Source organism: Girardinichthys multiradiatus, chromosome 10 (genome assembly GCF_021462225.1).
Source record: "Girardinichthys multiradiatus isolate DD_20200921_A chromosome 10, DD_fGirMul_XY1, whole genome shotgun sequence".
NCBI classification, from domain to species: Eukaryota; Metazoa; Chordata; class Actinopteri; order Cyprinodontiformes; family Goodeidae; genus Girardinichthys; species Girardinichthys multiradiatus.
Window position 1 is genome coordinate 5,283,980 of NC_061803.1, and position 25,050 is coordinate 5,309,029.

The following is a 25,050-nucleotide window of genomic DNA, read 5'->3' on the forward strand; positions in this document are numbered from 1 at the left end:
CCATCTGCGACTTCTTTGTTGATCTCTTCCAGCAGCCTCAAGTGCATCTCCTCTGCTGCCTTCAGGGACATCTCGTAAATCTGCACCTTACATCACGAGTATCACGAGTTGTGCAGTTTTCATCTATTTAATGAAAAAAATATATGGAAACAGCATGTGTTTACTGTGAGTAAATCTTATTCCTAAATTTCCTCAAAAATGTAAATCATATTTTATTTTAATTAGAACCTTATTTGCTGATAAATTATAGCTATTTAACTTTATAAGAGCTAATCGGACATATAAACCAAACGAAAAGCTAAGTGAAAGCACTACTACGTTTTAACGTTAACAACGCTAAACCGTATTTTGTGAAATAGAAAATAGATGGCTTTCTTTGAGGACAATTTTCTGGTAATGGAAATTCCCATATTATTGCGGTATTTCGAAGGCAACACCTGCCGTCTCCATGACGCTCGTTATTCCATTTCTGTTCGCCGCCTTCGCTGCCATATTTGTGAACCCCGTCCAGTCAGGTACACTTCTCCAAGTACACCTTCTCCGTCCAGCTGATGTGAACCTTTAGTTTGAAACATTTGTCATTCATTTTCACCCCAGTTGGGACTTTTACCGGGAAGCAAGAGTCGCATTAACGTTCCTTTACCGGAGATGGCACAAAGTTTTATCATTCAAGTAGGCGGTTGCTGCGACGCGTTCAGGGTCCTCGGTTGTTGTAGGTAATTAGAAGTTACCTTGAGTGGGGTTTGGAGATGTCTCTGCACGGAAAACGTAAGGAAGTCTATAAATACGAGGCGCCGTGGACGGTTTACGCCATGAACTGGACCGTCCGACCGGATAAACGCTTCCGTTTGGCGCTTGGCAGCTTCGTGGAGGAGTACAACAACAAGGTGAGTTCACGGAACCCCTCACAGCTCACAATGTACTACGTTGACTTCCAAAATTAAATTAAATTTGGTGAATTTGTTTTGTTATCGAACAAAAATAATGGCTTGCATCGTTAAACTAAACGGTTCAACTTCATTTAGTAATATGTGTTAATGGATGGAGTGATTTGAAATGTTACAGTCAGAGGTCATGGTGACAAATGCATTCATACTCTTTGAACCTTTGGATATTTTTGCCACCTCAAAGTCAATAGCCTAAATGTATTTTTGTGTGATAGACCAACCCAGAGTAGCATCCCCACACCATGATGCTGCCACAACCATGTTTTATACTGTCTCAATAGTTGTCATACCAGAAGACCTTCGAGCTGTTTGCTGCGTCCCCTACGTGACCTTTAGCAACCTTTAAACTTTCAAGCCTTTATTTCTGTTAATCATGTTGATTTTCCACCTACAGCAAAAGAAAACATGGCATTAAGATAAGAATATTACATTAGAACAATAAAAAACTATTTTTAATGCACAAATGTGGACTTAAGCTCATGGGAACTGATGTCAACTTCATAGAAAGAAATATTCCTGGAAAAATTAGGTTAATCATTATTGGCATTGCTGTTTTGGATTTTATTTAGGGCTACCAGAGTAGAAGTTGCTAAATAAATATTTATGTCACAGTATATCGACTTTTATTTGTTAAAATGTTGAAAACCATGGATTATTTTCTTTCCACTTCACAATTATGCATTACATTGTGTTGGTTTATCTCATGAAATCCAAATAAAATGTATTAATGTTTTAAAATGTGGGGAAGTACCATGGGTATGTATATTAATGCAATATGCATAAATTCTACACCGTTTTTGTATCTGCTATGGATTTAATATTAATTATATGATGATCTATTATTGATTCATTGAACATAGTTTTTTGTTTGTCTCAATGATACAGTCTTGGCTTTTTAAATCATTTTGGTCCAAAAAAAGAATATTTTGAAGAATATTTGTTTGACAAATAAGAACTTCATGCAATTTAAAGTTGTGTTATGATGTTTTTACTCTAGCATTAGACTTTAAAGTTGGCTGAAATTTGAAAAGGTTATTTAAATGTATTTGACAATTTACTGGTAATGGAATATTTTATGTAAATGCAAGATTGGGGCTAAGATGAGGTTATGACAGACTTTAACAATGGGAGTTAGTTGATAGCCTCCTCACCACCTTTCTCACTAACTTACCCACTTTTTCCTGGTTTAGATAAGTAACACTGGCTCACTCAAGGTGAGTTGTTGCTGTGTCTCCACAGGTCCAGATAGTTGGTTTAGAGGAGAAGAGCTCAGAGTTTGTCTGTCGAAGCACCTTCAACCACCCATACCCCACCAACAAGATCTTGTGGATCCCTGACACCAAAGGAGTGCATCCTGACCTGTTGGCCACCAGTGGGGACTACCTGAGAATCTGGAGGGTGAGATTAGCATTTAGTTTAATCTGAACTGAGCACATGGCCTCATGTAGTCCCAGAAGCCCATGGAGGCAATTAAGGTCCACAGATTGCAAGTTTGGCTTCTAGTCTTTATTTACAAATTTTTATCTTGTCTCTCTTTAACCTAGAGGCAGTATTGTTGTATATAGCTTGCATGAACTCATAGAAAGGCTCGAGTATTGATGATAAAACATATTTGTGCTGACAGGTGAGTGACGCAGAGACCCGTCTGGAGTGCCTGCTGAACAACAACAAAAACTCAGATTTCTGTGCACCACTAACATCCTTCGACTGGAACGAGGTGGACCCAAACTTACTGGGTAACCTCACTGATTTGGTTCACGTCACTTGTTAATTCAGTTTTTTAAAGTGGGGCTTTGTTGTGGGGTTATGAGTAGTCAGTATGTTACCTGCAGTAGACAGTTCTTTTGTTGTCCAAGGTCTAACAAACTAAGTAAGACTTGACTAGTTTAGTATAAAAATCTGAACTATCCCTGTGACCTACAACAACCTATGAAAACATTATTAACAGATCTAAATGGACGTGTGTGTTTGTTTGAACAGGTACTTCCAGTATAGATACCACCTGTACCATCTGGGGGCTGGAGACCGGACAGGTGCTGGGCAGGGTCAATTTAGTGTCTGGTCACGTCAAGACGCAGCTCATTGCTCATGACAAAGAGGTACATTTCATGCTCTGAATCATTTGTTGAAATGTTGCCTGTGTACTACGGGTACACCTAACTCTCAGCAGCACAGGTACAGTTAAAAAGCCAAAAGTGCTGCTTTTTTCTCACTTTCTTTAATCCCTCACAGAAACGGGGACTGAAAAATAAATGAGCTCAATTAGTGAGGGGTTTCTAATGTAGCAAGACGTGTAAAAACAAGTACCAAATCTGACGTGTATTTTTCGTTATGAAAATAGAACAAAAACTGGGCTTCTGTTAATTCGGTCTTAATACTAAATAAAAGGTAGGACAGAACTGAATAACTTGTCCATATGTGAAATTATGAATTAAATAGGCTAGAGCATGTAAACACTTACTAACCTGGTGTCAAACTATCTGAACACTAGGGGGCGCTTGTTAACATGTTGGTATTTATTTATTTTGGTGGTGCATGGTGACTTTAGATGTTGCAAAGCATTCCAGTACACTGTGTATTAGTAGGCAAAAATTATGCCTAATATCAAGAGTATATAATAAATACACAACTTTCTTGCAATAACATCACAATTGTATGAATATTAGGCTTGCCATACGAACATATCTCCATGGCTGCTGAAAACCTGAAACCACTCCAGACTGCTGATTAAAAATAAGCAAGCTGGTTTTTAACCTCATGTGTCATCAGTACCTGTCATTCCTGCATTGCTCTGGTGTGGAGTGTGTTAGTAGCTTAATTTACTAAGTCTCTGTGTTGGCTCGTAACAAAAACCGCTTAGAAGAAATGTGAGCATCTTCTGAATGACGGTAGCAGTCACCTCTCACCCAACTGACTTTTTTGTCTGCATGTACCTGTGAGTGATGTCTGTACTGAGACCGTTCTGTACAAATACATGTACCACTGCACCCATACTGTTTACCATAGTGAGTGAATTACAAACCAGTGGTCTTCATGGTCTTCTTCTCCGCTTGGATTAAAGGTGTATGACATCTCCTTTAGTCGAGCGGGCGGGGGCAGGGACATGTTTGCCTCTGTGGGAGCAGACGGCTCGGTCCGCATGTTTGACCTCCGTCACATGGAGCACAGCACTATCATCTATGAAGATCCGCTGCACCACCCGCTGCTGCGACTCTGCTGGAACAAGCAGGACCCCAACTACCTGGCCACCATGGCGATGGACAACCTGGAGGTGAGCTTTGTGGGGTCATTCTGCAATGTGCCTTTGCGGCAGTATGCTTAGACCTGTCCTGCGTGTCCTGAGGTGGTGATCCTGGACGTGCGTCTGCCCTGTACACCTGTGGCGAAACTCAGCAACCATCGAGCTTGTGTCAACGGAGTCGCCTGGGCACCACACTCCTCCTGTCACATCTGCACAGCAGGTCTGCAGTTTTCTTTCAAATTGTGCTTAAAAACCTGACTAAATATGATGCAGTAACTAATGAATTTAATGCTGCAAATGAATTCACAGACCATTTAAGTTTTTATTTTGGCCCTCCTCGTTTTAGAAAAATAGAAAACAGTAAATCATTATTTAAATTCTAAGTAAACAGAAAAATCGGTTCTGGTCAAATATCCCCTCCTGTCTGTTTTAGCAGATGACCACCAAGCTTTAATCTGGGACATCCAGCAGATGCCGCGGGCCATCGAGGACCCCATACTGGCCTATACAGCAGAGGGAGAGATCAACAACGTGCAGTGGGCTTCCACCCAGCCAGACTGGATTGCTATCTGTTACAACAACTGCCTTGAAATCCTCAGAGTCTGAGGCAGAAAACACAGAAACCAGACTTAAAATGATTTGGAAATATTCTCAGCTGTAAAGGTTTTTGTTGGAGAAAGTACTTTTTATGGAGAACATTCATTTTATGCTCCTTCTGGTTTCATATTCATGCTAGGGATGTGTGTAAAGCTCTTTTTTTGTTGAATTTAATTGGATATTGCTTATTAAAAGCGTGGCAGTTGCAGTTAGGATAGCAGCACTTGTACTTGGAATCCAAAATGCCCTGGAGCAGAAACTGCATGGAGCAGAATATCCACGACTTCTTGATGCAGGAACAGTTTATGCTGTTCATTTATACAAAGATCTGATAAGTTGGTGAGCTTTTTTGTGGAAAGTACTAATATTTAACTGTTCCTCTCCAGTCCTGTACATGGCACTGAATTGTACTTCCGTCCAAAGGCACATTCATACCAATAACATATGGCCTCAGACTCTCAACACCACTGTAAAGCCCCACAGTCTGAAACAGTTTCCAGTGCATGGAAAATGTTATTTTTCATTGGTGAAGGAGCAAAGAAATACCTGTCTGTGTTCTCCTTCTGTTCAGGGCCGTGACAGGATGGATCAGCAATATATAGTTCAAAAAACCATCAGAGTAGTTTGTGATTTAGCAAGAAATGTATGAACTGGAAAAGGGTTACATGGCTGTTACAAAAGATCCAAAAAACACTGAAGTTTTTATTCTTTTTGTCTAACTGGTTATATCATGCTTTAATGCGCTTGTTGGTGCATAATGTTTTCTGCTGTCTCGTAATGTTGTGTTCATTTGAAGCTATTAAATTGCAGTTTAGATTTAAAAGTTGCTTGGATGTGGTGAATGTCTCATGAACTGCTTTTAATTTTATTCAAATAATTTTTGTGAACTCTGCTGTACTAGTTGATCATAAATGTTGAATAATTCATTTTATGAGTATCGATTCATTAAGATTTATTTCTGTTGCAGCATATTTCTACATTCATTTATTTTATAACCAAAATAAGGCCGTTTTGCATTTCAATAAAATACTAGACTTGCTGTTTATGATTTACTTTTAGGTAACATAAAAATGACTTTGGCTGCAGTTATGATGATGTTGTAGTCTGTTGGTGAATTAAAGCTTACTCAAAGATAAATAGGATCAAACCTGGTAGGTTTTAAGGAGTCCTGTGAAAATAAATCAGCAGCTGTCTTTCATACAAAGACGTTCCCCTGTTAAAAAATGTTACTGTGGACGAAAACCTCAAAAGTTCTTGGCATTGTATAAATTTGTGGCGCATGACGGTCCATTAACAGTGACTTGTAAAAGTTGAACTTTTCCGCAAAACTCAACGTGTTTTATGCGTCAAAGTGGGGCACATTGGTGGAGAGGAAGGAAAATGATGGATGGTCTGAAAAACTAAATGTTTCACATGTGGTTTGCTTTTATGGTTGCGTAGAGCTACTAGGCAAAAGGAAAATATAATATCACATTACTACAATATGCATATTTATCACGTTATAACAAAAAACTTTAAGTTCTTACAATATATTTATATATGTAGTAAGTTGATAATGTATAAACATTGTGAAAAAAGTCAAGCTCGTACATTATAACACGATACCTTTTATTGTTAAAACATATGTTTACCTTATAACCTAATGGAGTTGATGACGTTGCAGTTAAGCGGCTTAGAAAAGGTCTCGTCTACAGGAACTGATTAAGTTCATGCTTGGATTGAGCTGAAAGTTTTTTGTTTTTTTTTTGTTATTCAGCAGCTTGGATAGTATTGTGATAAATACTCGTACACTGATGAGGAACCTAAAACGTCAGGAGGAAGAATGACTCTGATACGACTGAGGTGGCAGCATATCTCGCCTATCACTTGCAGGGCTACGGGACCCTCCATGGATGAAACCTACACCATCTGAACTGCATTCAGCCGGGCTTTGTTGTCACACAGAAGACCGCCAGACAGTTACTGAAATATCTGGACCCAGACTGGGTTTGGCAAAGACAGAATTGGCCCAATTAATGTGGCGATTATTCTTAAATATGTAATAAATGTGATGTAACTATTTTTCTTTTGCTGGGGTGGGAGCTCTACACTTCTGTATACCTTTGCATTTGACACCTTTTAATCTGTTTCCCCAATGGGAAATTCAGTGCAATTAAATGCCTTCAGAAGTACATAATTTGTAAATATTCTACCTATGTGTAATTTTATCTCAATAGAAATAGGGTTGTTGAAGAACATTAGCGAACAAACAGCATCATAAAGAACAAGGAACACAGCAGACAGGTCAGGGAGAAAGCAAAGAAGATGTTTAAAGCAGGTTTTGGTTATAAAACACTATCTGAAGCTTTGAACATCTCATCAAGCACTGTTTTTACCTAAAAATGTAAAGAAGATGCCACAAAAGACATGGATGTCCACCTACTCTGACAGGGAGAGGAGAGCATTAATCTGAGAAGCATCCAACAGGTTCACTGTAACTCTGAAAGGGCTGGAGAGATCCACAGCTACGGTGGGAGAATCTGTCCACAGGACAAGCAGTTGTCGTGGTCTCCACAAATCTGGCTTTTATGGAAGAAAGCCAAAAGATGTCCCATTTCAAGTTTGCACCAAGCTATCTAGGGTAGTCACCAGTCATGTCCATTTAGATGCTCTGGTGAGATGAGACAAAACAGAAATTAAAAAAAACTGCACTTTAACCTGAACGCAACATCACAACAGTCAAACGTAGTGTTGGCAGCATGGTGCTCTGGGAATACTTCAGCAGGAACAGGGAAGCAGGTCAGGCTTGATGAAAGGAGTTAAAAACAGGATAAACCTGGAGGAATTATTATTAGATGCTGCAAAAGAGTTGGTGGGAGGTTCAGGCATATGGCCTAGTTAAAGTCCAGACCTAAATCCAGCTGAGAATTTGTGGGAAGACCTGAAAATTGATGCTCACAGACGCTCCCCATCCTATCTGACTAAGCTTTATTTTTTGCAAAGAAAAATGGGGCGGGCAAAGCTGGTGGAGACAAAACACTTAACAGGTCTGGTTGGTGTGAATGATGGTTCTACAAAGTGTTGACACAGGGAGGCTGAATACAAATGCTGGGCATATTTTTCAGACTTTTATTTTTATAAATTGGGAAACCATAGATTTTCTTTTCATTTCACAGCTATGCACGACTTTGCATTTGTCTCTTACACAAAATCCCAATGAAATCCATGAACGTTTGAGGTTGTGACGTAAAAACGTCGAAAAGTTGAACAGTGATGGGTTGGTTTGCAAAGCACTGCATGTTATTTTTGCCATTCATGTGTGTAATGATAGCTGTTAGCAAACAAAAGAAGACGGATTTGTTATATGCCTCCTGTCCAGAAGCCCGAGAGTTACTTAGAGTTCGTTCTTTTCAGGTGAAGCTGACCAATCAGGTGACAGGCAGCACTGGGTCCGAGGTGTGTTTCTGGATCTCAGCCGGTCCTGTGGTCAGGTCCAGATTCACTGGTAGTGAGGGGTAGCGGACTGTCTCACACAGCCTGGAGATGGGTTCAAGAGCGGATTTGGGCAATTGCTGTGGTAACTTAGGGGTTAAATCGGCATGAGTCTCAGTTTCAGGGGTGACATTCATGGACATTGTGTCATCAGAGGCTGCAGTCATATGGATGCCGCTGGATAAGGACTCCTGAGACTTCCTGGAGGATTTAAGATCCATGTGGTCCCAGCTCTGAGGTAAAGAGGAGAAAACTTTATTTTTTGACTTTTATAAAACATTCATTTAGAGTTCTTTAACATGGTTCCACACCTGTTTGGATGCCCTGCAGTCCATCCGACCTGGGGAAACTGGATATACGCTGTGCAACACTGTAGCCCCAGTCCCGTACAGAGCAGATGGATCAATAGGCAGCGTACTGGGTGATACAATGCTGTATGCTGGGGGAACTGGTGCAATCTGTCTCTGCAGAGTCTGGAGAATAACGTTGATGTCAGCCGTCATACGAGTTTCCAGCCTGGGGAGGTTGAAAACAAAGGAAATAATGACGGTTTGTATCTTTTATTTTTATTTTTTTTATTATGACATGTCCACCATGTTGATAAGAGCTTCTTTGTTTTTGTTTTTTTACCTCCGATTATTTAGGAAAACCACTACAGAAGATGCCTGTATGTGTATATTTGAAGTGTTTTCCATGTCTGGATAAGTGTGTGGAAATATTTGTATATTCAGATTTTCTTCCCTGTCTCATTTCTAAAAGGTCAGTCCAGCCTGTTGTACCTGTTGAGCTGCGACTGCAGGACTTCAAGTTGAGACTCGAGCTCACTGGGTCTTTCTTCTGCAATCAGTAGTGGGGGGACTGAGTTACAGATGGAAGAAGATCGTAAAACATGCTGCTGTGGCTGTTGTTGATCGGGCCAGCATCGATACATTCCCGGCAGATTCAAGGATGAAGCTAGGAAGAACACAAAGGAAACCCAGCAAAGGTTATTTAGGGATGGGGGTATTATCCAACCTTGAGAGGGTAAAAACTTAGCAACATTGACTTTTATATCTTTGTGCAAAATCGTTGCTCCATCTGTGCCAGAAAATGCTTGCCAGAGAAATATGATGTATCATGTATGTGTTTTTTTATTTTAAATAATTTTACATTAGTGTCATTAATTACTTCAGTCCTCACTATACATAACAAATATTCACATTTTATTTCTGAAATTTTAACTTCTTAAATGCCAGTTTTAGCAATTGAAAAATATCCCTAAATAAAAAAAGCAAAAAGTTAACTTTTTTCATACTATATGCCAATTTAGGGAAGTGGGGGTGTTAAAGTACATAAAAAATACAGTAACCTATTGAAAAACTTAGAATAACAAAAATGGTACAGGGACCCAGGAGGGTCACACTGAAAACTGTTAGGAGTTAACTTACAGCAGTGAAACAAAAAACCGAAGTTATTGGTCCCTTCATGTTTAAAAAGCAACACTCATGCAAATCCGAGTCAAGATTCATTTCTACCTTGGTGGCGCTGATTCAACACCACATCCCTCCCCACTGAGGCTCCACTCTGGGGCAGCTGTTGAGCCACAGAGGGAGAGCACTGCCGTCTGGGCTTTTCAGTGGGGTAGAGCTCTACCCTGGTTTTTTGAGCGGGAGTCTTCGACAGACCCTCACTCGACTGAGAACAGGAGGATCCACAGCTCCAGAGGTCCTCCCAGCCACCCTGAGGAGGTGAGTAATGGCTGGACTTATGGGGGTACGAGTCTTCATGATCGATTCCATCTGATCACAGGAAAGCAAGTTACGCTCTCATCACAGGACATAAACAGTCCTATCATGGCACAGATTTAAAGTCATGTTACTTACCTGGTCTTATTCTGCAGTCAAGGGAGTGGATTCTGTGCTTCAGTTTGTGGCGACATTCATCGTCATCCCCAGATTCATCAGTTATTATTGGTGGCATTTGATCAGTCTGTTGACCACATCAAAAATCACATTTAATATATATCCAGAATTTATCCATAACCTACAGGACCTTGCAAAATGGCTGCTACCCCCTGAGCTTTTCTGCATTTCCGTGCCGCGTTACTTCTAAAAGCTTCGACAGGTTTTATTTAGGAAACAACAACACAAAGTAGTGGATAACTGTAAAATGGAAGGAAAAGGATAACAGGGTGGTGGCAGCATCATGCTGCGGGGATGCCTTTCTTCAGTGGTGACAGGGACCCAGGTCAAAACTGATTGGAAGATGGATGGGGCTAAATACAGTCCTGGAAGACAACATGTTAGAGGCTTCAAAAGACCTGAGACCGAGGTTCACCCTGCAGCAGGTATGTGACCCAGAACATACGGCCAGAGTTACAAGGTGGTTTAGATCAAAGCCATTCATGTGTCAGAAGGGTCTAGTCAAAGTCCATATCTAAATATAATTGTAGCCATGGGTGGTTCCACTTCACAACTGTGCACTACTTTATGCTGATGATTAAAATACACTGAAGTTGGTGGTTGTAATGTAAAAAAGCCCCTGGGGTATGAATACTTTTGCAAGGGACTGTAAACTAAATAATGGAATTACCCCTAACTATATTTAGCTTTCTACTATTTTATTATCGTCATTTTTCTTTGAGATCAATTGCCAACGCACATCTCGCAGATCATAAGTGATCTCCAGGTTCCTCCAGAAGTCGTCAGCAAAACTTGGGTACATATCAAGAACCTCAAGCAGGTCTTCCCTCGGGATCCGGTGCAGGTCGCAGTAGGTGATTGTGTACACGTCTGCGTTGGACCGTCCTGGTTCATCATACAGGTGGATAGGCTCGCCAAATATGTCATTCTTTTCTACAAGAGGATAAAGCCATTTTTATTTGAATAAGGTGCTTTTTTCAGGAACAATTTCAAACATCACAGTCAGACAGTTGTACCTAACAAAGCTACAACAACATAATCCCTCATGACTTGGATGGAACCACGTGAGATGAAGAAGAGAGAGTCCAGGAAGTCTCCACAGTGGATCAGAATGTCTCCTGGAGGTGCATGGACTGTCTTGATCCTCATAGCTAAGGTTCTCAGGCATGCTTGGCTGCCTCCGCGGAAAGCCTTGCAGTTCTGCAGCAAAGAGCGATTTATATGCAAACAGATGTCTGCCTGCAAGGACTCTGGAAACCCCTTCAACACCTTTAAGAAGAAAAAAACAAACCAACCTCACATCAGCAATTAAATGTACCATTATTACATGACAGTGGTGCTACAGGAGAACACACCTTGGTTTTACTCACAGCATTCATATCTTTGCCATTTGTGTAAGACCAGGCATGCTGGAAGTACTCCTCCAGCCTTAGGCGCAGACCACCAGGAATTTGGTGGAAGCGGATGAACTCTTTGACCCGTAGCATCTGGGTGTGGTAGCGGGTCGTGCCAGAGTAAAGCCTCTGGATGATAGCAGACACATTTCCAAATATGCTGGCATACATGAGAGCTGCGAGAACGGGAAACAAGAGGACAAAATAAGCAGCTGATTGTAGCATTTATGGTGTAACGTTTACCCAAAGAGAAATTATAAAAACCAGCTGCAGTCCAGGAATCCAACTCACATCCAATGACCATAACGCAGATCGAGAAGATCTTCTCAGAGTTGGTGTTTGGAGAGACGTTACCAAACCCCACGCTTGTCAAACTGCTCAGAGTGAAATATAGAGCTGTGACGTATTTGTCCTTCACCGATGGGCCAGAGGTGGAGTCACTTTCATTGTACGCCTTCCCTAGCTGTTCAGCCAGGTTGTCTAACCAGCCGGTCTCTGTGTATGGCCTCTCCACGAAGCCAATGGCATACCAGATGCAGGCAAGCCAGTGGGCGATGAGCACGAAGGTGCACATGAGCAAGAAGAGGACAGCAGCTCCATATTCAGAATATCGGTCCAGCTTTCTGGCCACACGGACCAGCCTCAGCAGACGGGCTGTTTTCAGCAGGCTTGTTAAGGTCGCCATCTTTGGTTTCCATGGGCAACAGAAGAAAAAAGTGTAAGGGAGAATTAGAAACTCTGGGTCAATACTTTGTAGAATCCCTTTCAACTATGGCTTTAAGCCTTTGGAAGTTACTCCCTAACAGTTTTGCACATCCAGAGACTGAAACATTTGCCCATTTTTTTGGGGGGGGGGGATAGCTCAAACTCAGTCAGATTAGATTGGAAATCATATAAAAACATACATTTTCAAGTCTTACCACAGATTCTTATTTGGGTTTAGGTCTGGACCTTGACAGGGCCATTCTAACTCATAAATAGGCTTTGATTTAAATCAGAGTCTCAACCTCCAGTTGTCGAGGGCCAGTGTCCTGCAACCTTTAGATGCATCCCTGGCCCAACGTACCGTAATGAAACACCAAAGCAGGTCCTAAAGAGTCCTGCCAATGACCTAAACATCTAAAAGGTACAGAAAGACACAGAAGGTGTGAGTTTAAGACCTCTGATCTAAAACCAGTCCATTGTAGATCTCAGTGTATGTTTAGGGTTGTTGCCCTGTTGGAAAGTGAAACTCCACTTCTCAAGTCTCCTGCTGCTTCTAATAGATTTTCTTTAAGGATTTCTGTGTTTTTAGCTCCAACCTTCTTCCCCTCAGCTCTGAACAGCTTCCCTGTCCCTGCAAATGAAAGCATCCCATAGCATGAAGCTGCCAGCACCAGTGCTTCAGTATGGGGATGGTGTGTTCAGGATGTTGTGCAGGATGTATTTTCTACCACACTTAGTGTTATAATGGAGACAAAAAGTCCAATTTTGGTCTTGTATCTTCTTTCGCCTCTTTGCTTTCTGTCCTACATGGAAATGGATCACTACAATGATGCTCTCCTTTGTGTTGGTTAATTAAATAAAACCCAAATTATAAAAGCTTTTGGTTGCAACATTACAAAATTAGGCACAGTTCAAGGAGTATTAACACTTACAAAACAAGGTTAAAAAGGCACAAAAGAAGAAAATAACTACAAAACTTAAAATCATGACAGTGTAACTTTGGACTTTTGGAAAAGGATTACACAAAAATTGTAGCAAAGAAACAAGAATTTTCACCTCGTCAGACCCAGATCTGAAAATGAGAAGGTCAAAGGGGGTCGCCGCAAACATATCAATCAAAAACCAGCCCTTGATATAATGCTTGGCTATCCGGCTCGGCTGTGTGACCACAACTTCGTTGTGATCCACATACGTGGTGCGGAAGTTGATGACTATGTCCACGATAAACATCACGTCCACCATGAGATCCACCACATTCAGAGGGTTACATGTGTAGCCACATCTCCTTTGTCGTAGGTTGCCATGTTCATCCAACAGGAAGGCGGCTGAGTACGGAGTGAAAACAGCCGTGTAGAGGACCAGAAGGAGAATAATCCAGTCCCAAAAAGCCTTGAATGGGCTGTAGTGAAGCAGGATCCACCAGGTTGTCTCTGGAACCTGGAGTTTGTATTCTGGCAGAACATCTGACTCCAAAGAAAGCACCTACAGATAAAGGAATACGTACATTATTCTCACCTGTAGATATTTACTAGACATCTTGTTCTGGGTTAGTGCAGTCTTACAGTTGCTTGACCCTGCTGTCACTTGCAACTCTTGGAAAAGTCAATATGCCATAGAGATTATGTCAAGGTATTATGAATATATGAGCAGTGTGTTTTGATTAATTTTGGCCAGGCTGAGTGAATATCTGTTGGGTTGTAGGGGTGTAATAATGAACTGGGTGTTGCACTGAGCTGAGTTCATCTCGTGTCTCTCGCCTAATTTCAAACAAACATTTGCTTCCCTGAAAAATACCCATGACCTTCCAGACATCTATTAGCCATATGAATCCATGAGATTACACAGATAGATCATCCGACTGACACGAACGGGAATGTCATAGGTTGATACAAACTTGTCTCCTGCATTTGTTTAACATCCACGGATCAGTGATGCAGAACTGGGAGCCCCAGGGCTGCAGCAGTAACAACTATGGCTCTCAACTGAACTGTCACACAATGCATCTTTATTAACCACCAAGCCACCTACTGATTTTTCCATTAGAGGGTTAATTAGCAGCAGCCTTCTATCATGGAAACAGATTGGGATCTTGTCCTGTTTTCTCCACTAGTTCAGAGTGCATAGCTTGAATGGCACACTGTACCTGGACGTCATAAAGTCACGAAAAGAAAGAGGAATTTTTCTGGTGAATGAGTGAGTTCTTTAATATCCTTGCTCTCCAATAAAACCAGGGACAGCTCTCTTAACTCTGGATGCCCATAGCATTGTTTTGGCTATTTAAATTTGGACAGTTCTTCAGGTGATCATTACAGCCTGTAGATCCGGTCCTAATTTAGCCCAAGACACTGAAAGTCCAGCTTGGTTGACCTATTTCATTAATCTGAACAAATTTCCATCAGACATCAGTAGAACACTTAATGTGGGTGTCTTTTCACCTTTTACTTTCAAACACATTTTCATACTTTTCAGATGGAAGGCAACGTCGTCTTTTCTATGTCTCTTCAATGATAATTTGTCTGGGGGGTACCTGCATGAAGTTCTCATTCCTCATACCTGCGTGACCTTCTCCGTGACGTTCTGAGAGTGCTCCTTTCCCTGTGGCGGGCTGAGCAGCTCCATCCTGGGCGTTGAAAGAGAACGACATTCAGGGCTCCTGATGACCGGATCCTCGTCCTTCATGGGGTCTGAGTCAAACCTAAACCATCAAAATACTTGGACCAAAGATAAATTATTTGAGCTTATTTTGTACGTCTTATTATTCAGTATAGTAATTGCATTCTAAGACTTTGTTATCTACATGTAGTGATGCTATACCTATTTTTAGTATGCCTTCTTAAAAAAAAAGGCTACTCGTAAACACAAAAAAGTTAACTTAATAGCTGATCACATCTTTAGGCCCATAAAAGTAAATAAACAGAACATACCTGACTGGAACCAGGAGGTCAGATTGTTGTAAATCTCAACGAGAAAACCATCCCTCTAAACTATCGTTTAACAGGTGTCCTCCAAAGTCTTTTGTTCTGGATCCATGTTTGGGCAAAGCAATCGCTCTTCTTGTTAGCACTTTATGACTGCAGCTGTCAATGTTAAGCCCTCCACCCTGGCTGGCATGGAGCAGAGGAGTGCCCTGCAGCACACCAACATTGGATCCCATCGATGCCACACTATATCTCACAGGAAGCGACGGGAAAATCAATGCAGGGCATTGATAACAAAGCAAAAGGGAGACAGTCACTGGGTTTCCCTTTCAACATCACATCAGCATGGTAGCGGTCTTGGAAGGATTTTGATTTGGTAGAATGCATTTAATTATTCAGGGTTGAAAAACCTTAACACCAACTCCATTGACCAAATATACTGCAGCCCCCTAATTTGTTGCATGATGCATGCTGTTTATGTTGGATGTTATTGACCGTGGTGCTGACAGTCTGGCAACATGAGGAGGTAGTGAACCATGATGACATTGCCCTAAAGTGTCCTTCAGCTGTACCCTTCAAGATCACTACTTTTGTTTCAGGTACAAACAGTAAAATTGGTTTTATCAGCATTAACTGCTTTGATCAATTATACGCACGACTGATGAAGATGGATTTATGTTCTACATGTTTTATTTAATTAAATCAGACACGTACTACTGTGTAACATCTATTACTGAACTTTATTACATCTATTACTGAGCCCGTTACCTTGCATTGCTAGCAGTAGTTAGCCGCTTCCCATTTGTTCCTTAAAGTGGACATTTTAGACTAAAGACTAAAGAAAAAACTCAATTAGAACAGTCCCTGAAGTCAAAATTACAACAATGTAACAAAAAGATCTTCCTTAAAAAGCTGCACGTTTGTGGCTGCCATGTTTTAAAAACACAGTGAGCAGTAATGATCTGCACCTCTATCAGCTTTGTGCCATTAAATCTCTCTCATGCATGCTACTGTACAACCTTAGAAACATATAAGTGAACATTGTATTTTTGAAAGCTGAAGCTAAAAAAATTAATTTTCAGGTGTGAGATAAGTCCTAGGTCACTTTATTTAGCATTAGTCTTACCATACCGTACTAGCATGTTGTAACTTCACCTGTGATTATTCTGGATACTGTGGCCCCTATGAAAATCATGCAGCCTAAGGCCAAAGCTGAGCCATGGTTTAATGATAAAGCTCGTGCTGTCAGACGGGAATGCCGCAGAGCTGAACGGAGATGGAAAAAGGATAAATTGCAGGTTTCATTCCAGATCCTCAAAGACTGCTGGCATCATTATCAGAACACAGTTAAAGACACTAAATCAGAATCAGAATCAGAATCAGCTTTATTGCCAAGTTCGTACATACAAACAAGGAATTTGACTCCGGTACACTTTGCTCTTTGGTTCTGTTTTTGCATTATAGAATATACAAATTTACAATTTACAATGTACAATATACACATATATAATAGAAAAGGTGCATTTGCAACATCTGTATGCTGTTGTTTTGAACTCTATTAAATGTTCATCAGAGAAACAGCCTGGGGGAAGAAACTGTCTCTGTGGCGGCTGGTTTTCGTAAACAGTGCTCTGTAGCGGCGGCCTGAAGGTAAAACTCTAAACAGTTTATGTGCAGGGTGTGTGGGGTCTGCAGAGATTTTAGCAGCTCTTTTCTTGACCCTAGACCTGTATAAGTCCTGGATGGAGGGAAGGTCAGCTCTGATTATTCTCTCTGCAGTCCTGATTATTCGTTGCAGTCTGGACCTGTCCTGTTTTGTGGATGAACCAAACCACACTGAGATGGATGAAGACAGGACAGACTGAATGATGGCAGTGTAGAAGATGACCAGCAGCTCCTGTGGAAGGTTGAACTTCTTGAGTTGCCTCAGGAAGTACAGTCTCTGCTGGGCTTTCTTTCGAACAGTGTCTATGTGTGAAGACCATCTCAGGTCCTCAGAGATGGTGGTTCCTAAGAACCTGAAGTGGTCCACGGCCGATACAGTGTTGTTGAGAATGGTGAGGGGGGTGTATGGGGGTGGTGTTCTCCGAAAGTCCACCACCATTTCCACAGTCTTGAGTGGGTTCAGTTCAAGGTAGTTCTGACTGCTCCAGTGAACCAGCCGATCCACCTGCTGTCTGTATGCAGACTCATCACCGTCCTGGATCAGTCCAATGACAGTGGTGTCGTCTGCAAACTTCAGGAGTTTCACGGACGAGTCCGATGAGGTGCAGTCATTTGTGTACAGAGAGAAGAGGAGTGGGTATAGAACACACCCCTGGGGGGCACCAGTACTAAAAGGGAATATCATTATTGTGTCCCATCAAAATAACTCTTGTGTGTTGTTTAAATTGATTGACTCTGTTCTTAATACCCCACAACCTGTCTGCCTGGAAGCATCTTCTGAAACATGTAATGATTTTTGCACTTTTTCATGGATAAGGTTGTTACGGCAAGAGCCCTCATTTCTCCTCCTGTTTGATCCCCTGTCCAGCTGTGTTTGATTAATTTGAACCGGTGAATCTGACCTTTTTAAAGGATATTGTTGAACATATAAAGCCATCGGGTTCTCCTTGTGATCCTGCTTCCCCCCAGTTCTTTAAGGAGGTTTTCCCAGCATAGAACAGGTCATTCTTGCTATTGTAAACAGCAGCTTGATGTCAGGTGTTGTCCCTGTGAGTTTTAAGCATGCTGTGGTACAGCCTTTACTGAAGAAACCTGGCCTTGATCAAACTCTTTTAGCTAATTTTAGGCCTATCACTAAGTTGCCTTTTATCTAAAACTTTTACAGAAAATTGTTCTTTCTCAGGTCACACCCTTTTTAGATGAACACAACATTATGGAGCTTTTTTAGTCAGGCTTTAAAACTCAGCATAGCACAGAGTCTGCTTTGGTGAGAGTTTTTAATGACATTTTCAGGGCAAATGACTCTGTTGAATATGTTGTTCTTGTTCTGCTTGACCTAACCGCTGCTTTTGATACAGTGGACCCCAATATTTTACTGTCTCGTTTACAGACCCCACTTGGTTTTAGTGATACCGCATTAAAATGGTTTAGGCCTTATTTGTCAGACGGAACCATTTCTTTAAATTTAGCTGGTTCTGAATCTTTCACTGCTTCTCTACTTTATGGGGTTCCACAGGGTTTAATCCTCGGTCCCCTGCTTTTTTCTCTTTATTTGCTTCCTTTGGGTTCAATATTCAGAAAGCATGGGATCTCCTTTCATTGTTATGGTGACGACAGTCAAATATACATGCCACTAAAAAAAAGAGCCTTATTGATCAAGCCCCTACTTCTATGTCTTGAAGACATTAAAGCCTGGATGGCTTTAAATTTCCTAAACTTTAATGACAAGAAAACAGAAGTGATGGTGTTTTTTCCCAGCAGCCCCTGTGAAACATCCTTTATTGATCTGGGCCCTTGACGTCTTATTTGAAGCACACAATTTCCAATTTGGGTTTTATAATAGACGGTGATCTTAAGTTAGATCACCAGGTTGGAGCAGTGGTCAAGTCCTGTTTCTATCATCTTAGGCAGCTGGCAAAGATCATGCAAATTCTTTTAAGAAAGATTTTGAAACAGTAATTCATGCCTTCATTACTACTCGGCTCGATTACTGTAATGCTCTTTACTTTGGAGTAAGCCAGTCTTCCCTCAGGCGTCTCCAGTTGGTCCAAAACGCTGCTGCTCAGCTTTTAATTGGAGTTGGGAGGAGGCAGCACATCACCCCTATCCTGGCTTCTCTCCACTGGCTGCCTGTGCATGTTAGGGTTCATTTTAAGATTCTTTTATTTGTTTTCAAAAGTTTACATGGTCTTACCCCATCTTACTTCTCCGAGCTGCTTCACCCATATTCTCCCGCTCATTGCTTCAAGTCAGCGGATCACCTGCTCCTGGAGGTACCAAGGTCTAAACTAAAGCTAAGAGGAGACAGAGCTTTTAGTGCTGCCGCTCCCAAATTATGGAACGTTTTTACTTATTAGAAGTACCCTTTTATTGTCTACTTTTAAAACTCATCTTAAGACTCACTTCTATTCTTTGGCTTTTAACACTTGTTGAGACTTTTTCCTCATACTTCTGCTATGGTATTTTACTGTTTTTGTCTTTTTCATATTTTGCATGTTTATTTTGATTTTCATCTGTACAGCACTTTGTCACAGCTACTGTTGTTTTAAAGTGCTTTATAAATAAAATAGTAGTAGTGGTTGTATGTTGCAACGTGCTTTTGAATCCACCTTCTTCTCACCACAAACTTAGACACACAGTATCGTCCACATTTAAACAAATCCTGGATATGAATATAATGGTGACCTGTCCAGGGTGTACCGTGTCTCTTGCCAAGTGACCGATGGAGATAAGCCTCACCACCACCTTGCAAGGACAAGCAGGTTACAGTCATTACAATGAATAAAGTGCTCCGAGAGGATCATAGTGTTTAAGTGTTTAGCTGATAAATGAAAAGTCAAAAATCAATATGCAGCAAACCCAAGGGGGATGTGAGATCTTTACATTTGCAGCACAGCTCGCTGAGGATGGAGCCGTCAGTTAATCTGAGAGCGTTCTGTCATGTAACTTCAGAGGATGAAAATCAATTTATGGATTTTTAATTATGATGAAAGAAAATGTATTTTCTGTATCTAAGAGAGATGTTTTCAGTTAAAGAAGGTATCCTCATCAACAAATTTTAACCTGTTTACCTGTTCTTCATCAGGGCTAAATCTGTTGCAGCACCAGAGACCCTTGCGACAGTAGCATGTGGACAAAGGATGGAAAACAAACAACCACAGAAATTCTTTTTAATGTTTTCTCCACACATAAAACTTCCAAAACGGCCTCTTGAAAATGTCTCCTCCCTGTGACTACATGCATAGCTTCCAGGTCACACTCCTATAAAAGGGTCTCGGATGGCAAATCCTTGAGGTATTTCAAATATGCAGTGTCCCATCCCCCCCCCACAAACGTCTCAGCTGTCGGCCTGGATGTTGTCCCACACTCTCACTACGTCTGGACAGTCAGTGAGGACCTCTATGAGAGTGGAAGCAGCTTCCATCTGCTCCTGATCCAGGGAAGAGTGATTGCGAGGAACAAACTCCAAACCAGCAGATGTGATCTGTAATCCCAGTCCCTCCAGTGAGCCCCGCACCTTGTTAAGGTCTGACATAGCACAGATAAACTGGGGAGAGACACACAGAACCAGCTGTTAGTATCTTCCAAATCTGTTTTCAATTCCTTGGACTGGAAAACTTCAGCAGTCAGTAAAACTTTCCAAAACAAATTACAGTATATTATTGGGAGGTAAATGTCACACAAGCACAGTTTAACCCTCTGGATCAGGGGTCTGCAACCTTTACAATCTGAAGAGCCATTTTTCCCCTCAGTCCAACTAAATAAAAATCGTTTAGAGCCGCAACCGTTACATGACATTTGAAAAAAGACAAGGTATCATTTTTGATAAATATCTACTACAGAAAATATTTTTTAATTTTGTGAAGAATCACAATTCTTTTCCTATTTTTTTTTTTTGGTTTTAAACAAATCTTTTGCAAAAAGAGGATAGATACATTTTCTTCAATGGGATGTTGATATTTGTAAAAATTATGTTATAAAAAGCACATAGTTTCCAACCTGATGACAAGAAAAATAAGCCAAAAAAAATATTACAGGTAGTTTAAGTGTCATTCTGTTGCAACAATTCAATGCAATTATTCCATGAAAAAAACTACAAACAAAAAAACCCCCAGCTAAAAACCCGAATTTGTTATTATATTTACATGCAAAAACATTTGTTGCTTCTTTATTATTTTTAGCTAAAGAAAAATAAAACATTTTTTTTTATAGCTTATAATGTAAATGTATATTGTACATTTATAAGACAAATGCTCAGATACAGCTGTTTTTTGCACAACTATTTAAACAAGTTACAAAAAATCATGGGTCACAGTAAAATACCAAAAAAAAAAACATGCCATATAAAATTAAGTTAACATTTTGTTTTATTAAAATGCAAGCAATTATCAATTTTATTACAAACTAATTACAAAAGACTCAGGGGTCACAACAAGATACCAAAAAGTTTTTGTAACACTCCACTTGAAGACAAAATGGCTCTTCCTGAAACCTCCAGGGTGTCAGACCGTTTTTGTCCACAAGGAGGCAGTGTTCGCACCGTTGCATTTCAATCCGTCCTTGGTGGCTTTTAGGTTTTTACTCTTTGCCTCAAACATGATCCTATTTAAAGCCATCTTACTGCTAAGTCATTATAAATCAGACATGTATTAAAGCATAAAGTCTGCATCTAGATACCATTTTTGCAGTAAAAGTTTGTTTGAGCTTTAGAGATGTTTTATATTCCTCATCACCAGTTCTTTTAAACCTTTTAATTATGCTGATGATATCTATAACTTTAGATGAATAGCCATTTCCTTACTAATAAAGTTAACCACACGTGCATTGTTCAGAGGGTATGTTCTCTTGTCTTTCTCATTTTGAAGTGTGGCCGAGACAAAAGGGGAGTCTGTGTCACAGATTACAAATTGAACCAACTGGAAACAGTGAAGTATAAATTGAGACAAAAAAACCCAGCTTCAGTTGCATTTATTTTACAGGTCGGGTGATTGTTAGGGATGCTAAAAATTGTGGCACCAGTAATTCTGAAGTAAAAAGAACAGTTTCCCCCATTGAATTAATGTATTTAAATTAAAGGCTGGAATTTTCAAATTTTTCAGTGTTATTTTATACTACTGTAATAACAGATGAATTACCAGGGTGCCTATATTTAGAGGGAGGAGTGCCACTGTACGCCACAATATCAGGACAGATCACCTTGTACCTTATTGCTGTTAAAAGATGTGTACGCTGACGTAAAGTTCTGGTTTGGTCCACCTTTCTGTCTCCAATGTTGCTAAATGAGAAACATTAATGTTCCCAAATACAACTTAGCCATAGCTGGTAGTCCTCTGTTTTGTGTTGGTGTCACTTTCTAAAGCTGCCCTACAGAACGTTGCATTGTATGTAGAAACATTCTGCACGTGTTTAGAGAGAAAACAACACTGTAGTTGTTCGGTATGTGTGTACCGAACCAACAGAGCTATACCGGATCTTTGGTACAACCATGTGTACCGTTATGTGACCCCTGCTGGTCATGCAATGATTGTAAACAAAGAGAGTCAGTAGACAACCCATTAAAAGTACTGGGTACAGCTTCTACTAAAACATTTAGAATAAAAATCAAGACTGAACAGTGACCTTCAGCTGGAGCTTCTCTTCTTCATCCTCAGTTTCTTGGACGTCTTCAGCTCCAGCCTCGATGGCCATCTCCAGAGCTGTCTCCACGGAGACGCTCTGAGCAGGCACCACCACCACGCCTCTCCGGTTGAAACTGTGACGAGCTCCGTCGGACAGCATCCCTCTGAGGACAACAGTGTGATCACGTTTTATTTTCTATTCTCTTTTAAAAGTTGACAAACTGAGTTTTTACTGATTGGTAAAACTGTAAAATAAATACAGTTCAGAATAACGGTGAACTGTTTACAGGAATAGTTTAAATGCGATGACAAATGTGATGAAAGAAACAGGAACAAGAAACAGATCCGATATGTGGACCACAGTGTCAACATTTCAGTAACGTACAGAAAGAACACTGTAGTAATACAAGGGAGGTTCTGACCCGTTCTTGTTGAGCAGGCGTCTGATCTCCTGGTGGGTCCGTGAGTTGTTGTCCGTCAGAACTTCAATGAGCAGCATACACCCACCGGGCCCCCGCGCTTCGAACATGTGCTGGGCTGCTGGTTTGGCCTTTTCCTGTGGGCAGAATTGGGAGACATGTAGCATTGTTTTAATATAATAACATGGAATCATGTTTATTTTTACATACATAAAGGATTCTGACTGTACCGTTTGGACTCAAAGTGCTTTTCGGACTGGTTTTCCACTGCAGTTCTTTTAAATCAAGAGTTACAACAGTGTCACAAATGGTTTGGCAACAAAATAAGAAGAACCAACTGAAAATGTAGAGCCAAGGCAAACCTTCAGGTTCATTCCCTAATTTACACATGCAAGATGCACATATTCAACGTCTCATGTTAACATATCTTTGACGAAAGAGAAACTATACAATGTTTTTTATTTCTCTGATTAGTATTTTAAGCTCTAACTCGCTGCACTGAAAAAGTAATGTTCCTAACATGGCCTGTAGAGCCTAGCAGGAGAAGACGTCAGGACTTTTATTCATAGACAGCACTGCGGTAAATATTTGGGTTATCTCTTGTTTCACTGTGTATGAAGTGGTCTTCAGCAGTATTTCCAAGTTTTTCTTTGGGCATACGTAGCTTTTCTTTATTTTTAGACAGTATTTCATTGTTTTCTTGTTTAGAGCACTAAACTAACTATTCATTTTTAAATTGGCTCTGTAGGAACATTGTTACAAAGACACCCTGTTCTTATTTGTTCACTTGAAACTTTAGAAAAATACCCAAAATAACTTAGTCTGACATGATTAAAATATTTTCTTTGCACCAACAAGCTGACCTCAAACAAACAGTGTTTCAGGTCTGTCATTCCTTATTTTGTTCAACATTTGCCTAATTACTCATTTTTGACACACACCCCACAATATCCTGTCCTGGTCAGATACAAGGATAGCGTAGTAAATAAAAGGAAAAAAAAACAAAACCAAAAACGTTACAAGACCTCCAAAGAACCTTAAGACCATTTCAAAGAGCATGGAAAGAAAATGTGAAGACATTTAAGGTGGTTTAAAACTTTTTCACAGTACTGCACATTATGTTGTCTGTAGCAGAAAGGTTTCCATAAATTATACTTTAGTAAAGCCCCGTCCCAAAACATTGTCAACCAAAAGTGAAATTTAAGCCGCCGCACCCATTGACATGCCGCCCTGGGTGGTGTGCCATGTCTACCACATCTGAGGAACCTACCGCACTCTTGACTGCTGCATCTATGGATGCTCTGGGCATGTTCTTGCTCCTGCACTGCTCCAGTAGGTGGGCTAAGTTTATATTCAGGTCCGGGTTGGATCCACCCTCTGCAGATTAACAACACATTAAAAATACATATTAACAAATACAGGAAGGAACCTAAAAAGAAATAAGACAGCAGTTTGAACTCACCCTTCACTGCTATTCTTATCAACATCCCAAACTTCATGAACATTTTTCCTCTCGCCTCGTCTTTCGGTCCCTTGATGTTCTTCACCTTTGACCATTTGTTGTGTCCAGCGCACAAACCGGAGCACAGCTGCAGCGAGCGGACAGGAGACGTCCTCCACACCTGGGACAGCCTGCATGAAGCCGACAGGGGGACGGGCTGCACCGGAGCCGCCCCGACCAGGGTCGGTGGGCGCAGGGTCCGCAGAGCCCCGAGCAGCGTGGGCCTCAGCATGCCCTTCACACCCAGACAACAGCAGTTAGAGAGCACAGAGGTCCACCGGCGCTACTCCTGCTGCACATGTGGAGACAGACGTCCTTCATACAGCCGCAGCTCTGCGTCCTTCAACCAGTCATCCAACTAAAATCAACCGCTCTGATAAAAACAGGAAATAAGACAGCCTGAAGTTTGCCAGCTGAGAGAATACACACAGGAAGCGGCCCTTGTTGTGGAACTACTACTTCCTGTGTTTCAATGACGTAACACCCCGACGTATGAAAATCAAAGGAGGTCTACGGCAGGGCGATTTAACATAAAATTGCCATCACACTTACAGTCCAGATATCTGAAACCGATTTATGACTAGGCTTAAGATATCTCTATTTATATTTTGTCTATATTATATATGACGTCAGACTTACGGTTGGTTTGCATGAAGGCTCCAAATGCAAATAA

At 40.9% G+C, this 25,050-nt stretch overlaps 3 protein-coding genes and 1 long non-coding RNA gene across 7 annotated transcripts; 2 read left to right on the forward strand and 2 right to left on the reverse strand.

The window, feature by feature from the left end:
- The first annotated feature begins 488 nt into the window (after positions 1-488).
- LOC124874654 (DDB1- and CUL4-associated factor 7-like) lies at positions 489-5,711 on the forward strand. 2 transcript variants are annotated; one of them, XM_047376101.1, is made up of 7 exons: positions 489-887; positions 2,187-2,345; positions 2,572-2,683; positions 2,928-3,046; positions 4,009-4,218; positions 4,291-4,408; positions 4,622-5,711. In XM_047376101.1, the coding sequence occupies exons 1-7, from the start codon at positions 750-752 to the stop codon at positions 4,792-4,794; spliced, it is 1,029 nt and encodes a 342-aa protein (XP_047232057.1). In that variant the 5' UTR covers positions 489-749; the 3' UTR covers positions 4,795-5,711. The 2 variants fall into 2 exon arrangements, with proteins under 2 accessions (XP_047232057.1, XP_047232058.1); XM_047376102.1 differs by having other exon boundaries at positions 491-887; positions 4,625-5,711.
- A 2,163-nt stretch (positions 5,712-7,874) lies between these two features.
- On the reverse strand, positions 7,875-20,041 carry kcnh6b (potassium voltage-gated channel, subfamily H (eag-related), member 6b). 3 transcript variants are annotated; one of them, XM_047377898.1, is made up of 16 exons: positions 19,911-20,041; positions 19,723-19,785; positions 19,243-19,584; positions 19,034-19,133; positions 15,181-16,440; positions 14,810-14,967; positions 13,313-13,738; positions 11,843-12,236; positions 11,513-11,727; positions 11,174-11,426; positions 10,897-11,090; positions 10,119-10,224; positions 9,771-10,034; positions 9,036-9,210; positions 8,568-8,772; positions 7,875-8,489 (listed from the first exon to the last, which is right to left on the reverse strand). In XM_047377898.1, the coding sequence occupies exons 6-16, from the start codon at positions 14,933-14,935 to the stop codon at positions 8,193-8,195; spliced, it is 2,655 nt and encodes an 884-aa protein (XP_047233854.1). In that variant the 5' UTR covers positions 14,936-14,967; positions 15,181-16,440; positions 19,034-19,133; positions 19,243-19,584; positions 19,723-19,785; positions 19,911-20,041; the 3' UTR covers positions 7,875-8,192. The 3 variants fall into 3 exon arrangements, with proteins under 3 accessions (XP_047233854.1, XP_047233853.1, XP_047233855.1); XM_047377897.1 differs by lacking the exon at positions 19,911-20,041 and having other exon boundaries at positions 15,181-16,009; positions 16,330-16,440; positions 19,243-19,871; XM_047377899.1 differs by lacking the exon at positions 19,911-20,041 and having other exon boundaries at positions 11,528-11,727; positions 19,243-19,871.
- Positions 8,370-9,409, forward strand: LOC124875626. The gene is made up of 3 exons (XR_007040079.1): positions 8,370-8,494; positions 8,587-8,805; positions 9,016-9,409. It is a non-coding gene; the product is annotated as an uncharacterized LOC124875626 (long non-coding RNA).
- Positions 19,996-24,842, reverse strand: LOC124875625 (translational activator of cytochrome c oxidase 1). Its single transcript, XM_047377900.1, has 5 exons — positions 24,339-24,842; positions 24,147-24,253; positions 22,880-23,013; positions 22,459-22,621; positions 19,996-20,386 (listed from the first exon to the last, which is right to left on the reverse strand). The coding sequence occupies exons 1-5, from the start codon at positions 24,607-24,609 to the stop codon at positions 20,177-20,179; spliced, it is 885 nt and encodes a 294-aa protein (XP_047233856.1). The 5' UTR covers positions 24,610-24,842; the 3' UTR covers positions 19,996-20,176.
- Positions 24,843-25,050: the final 208 nt, after the last annotated feature.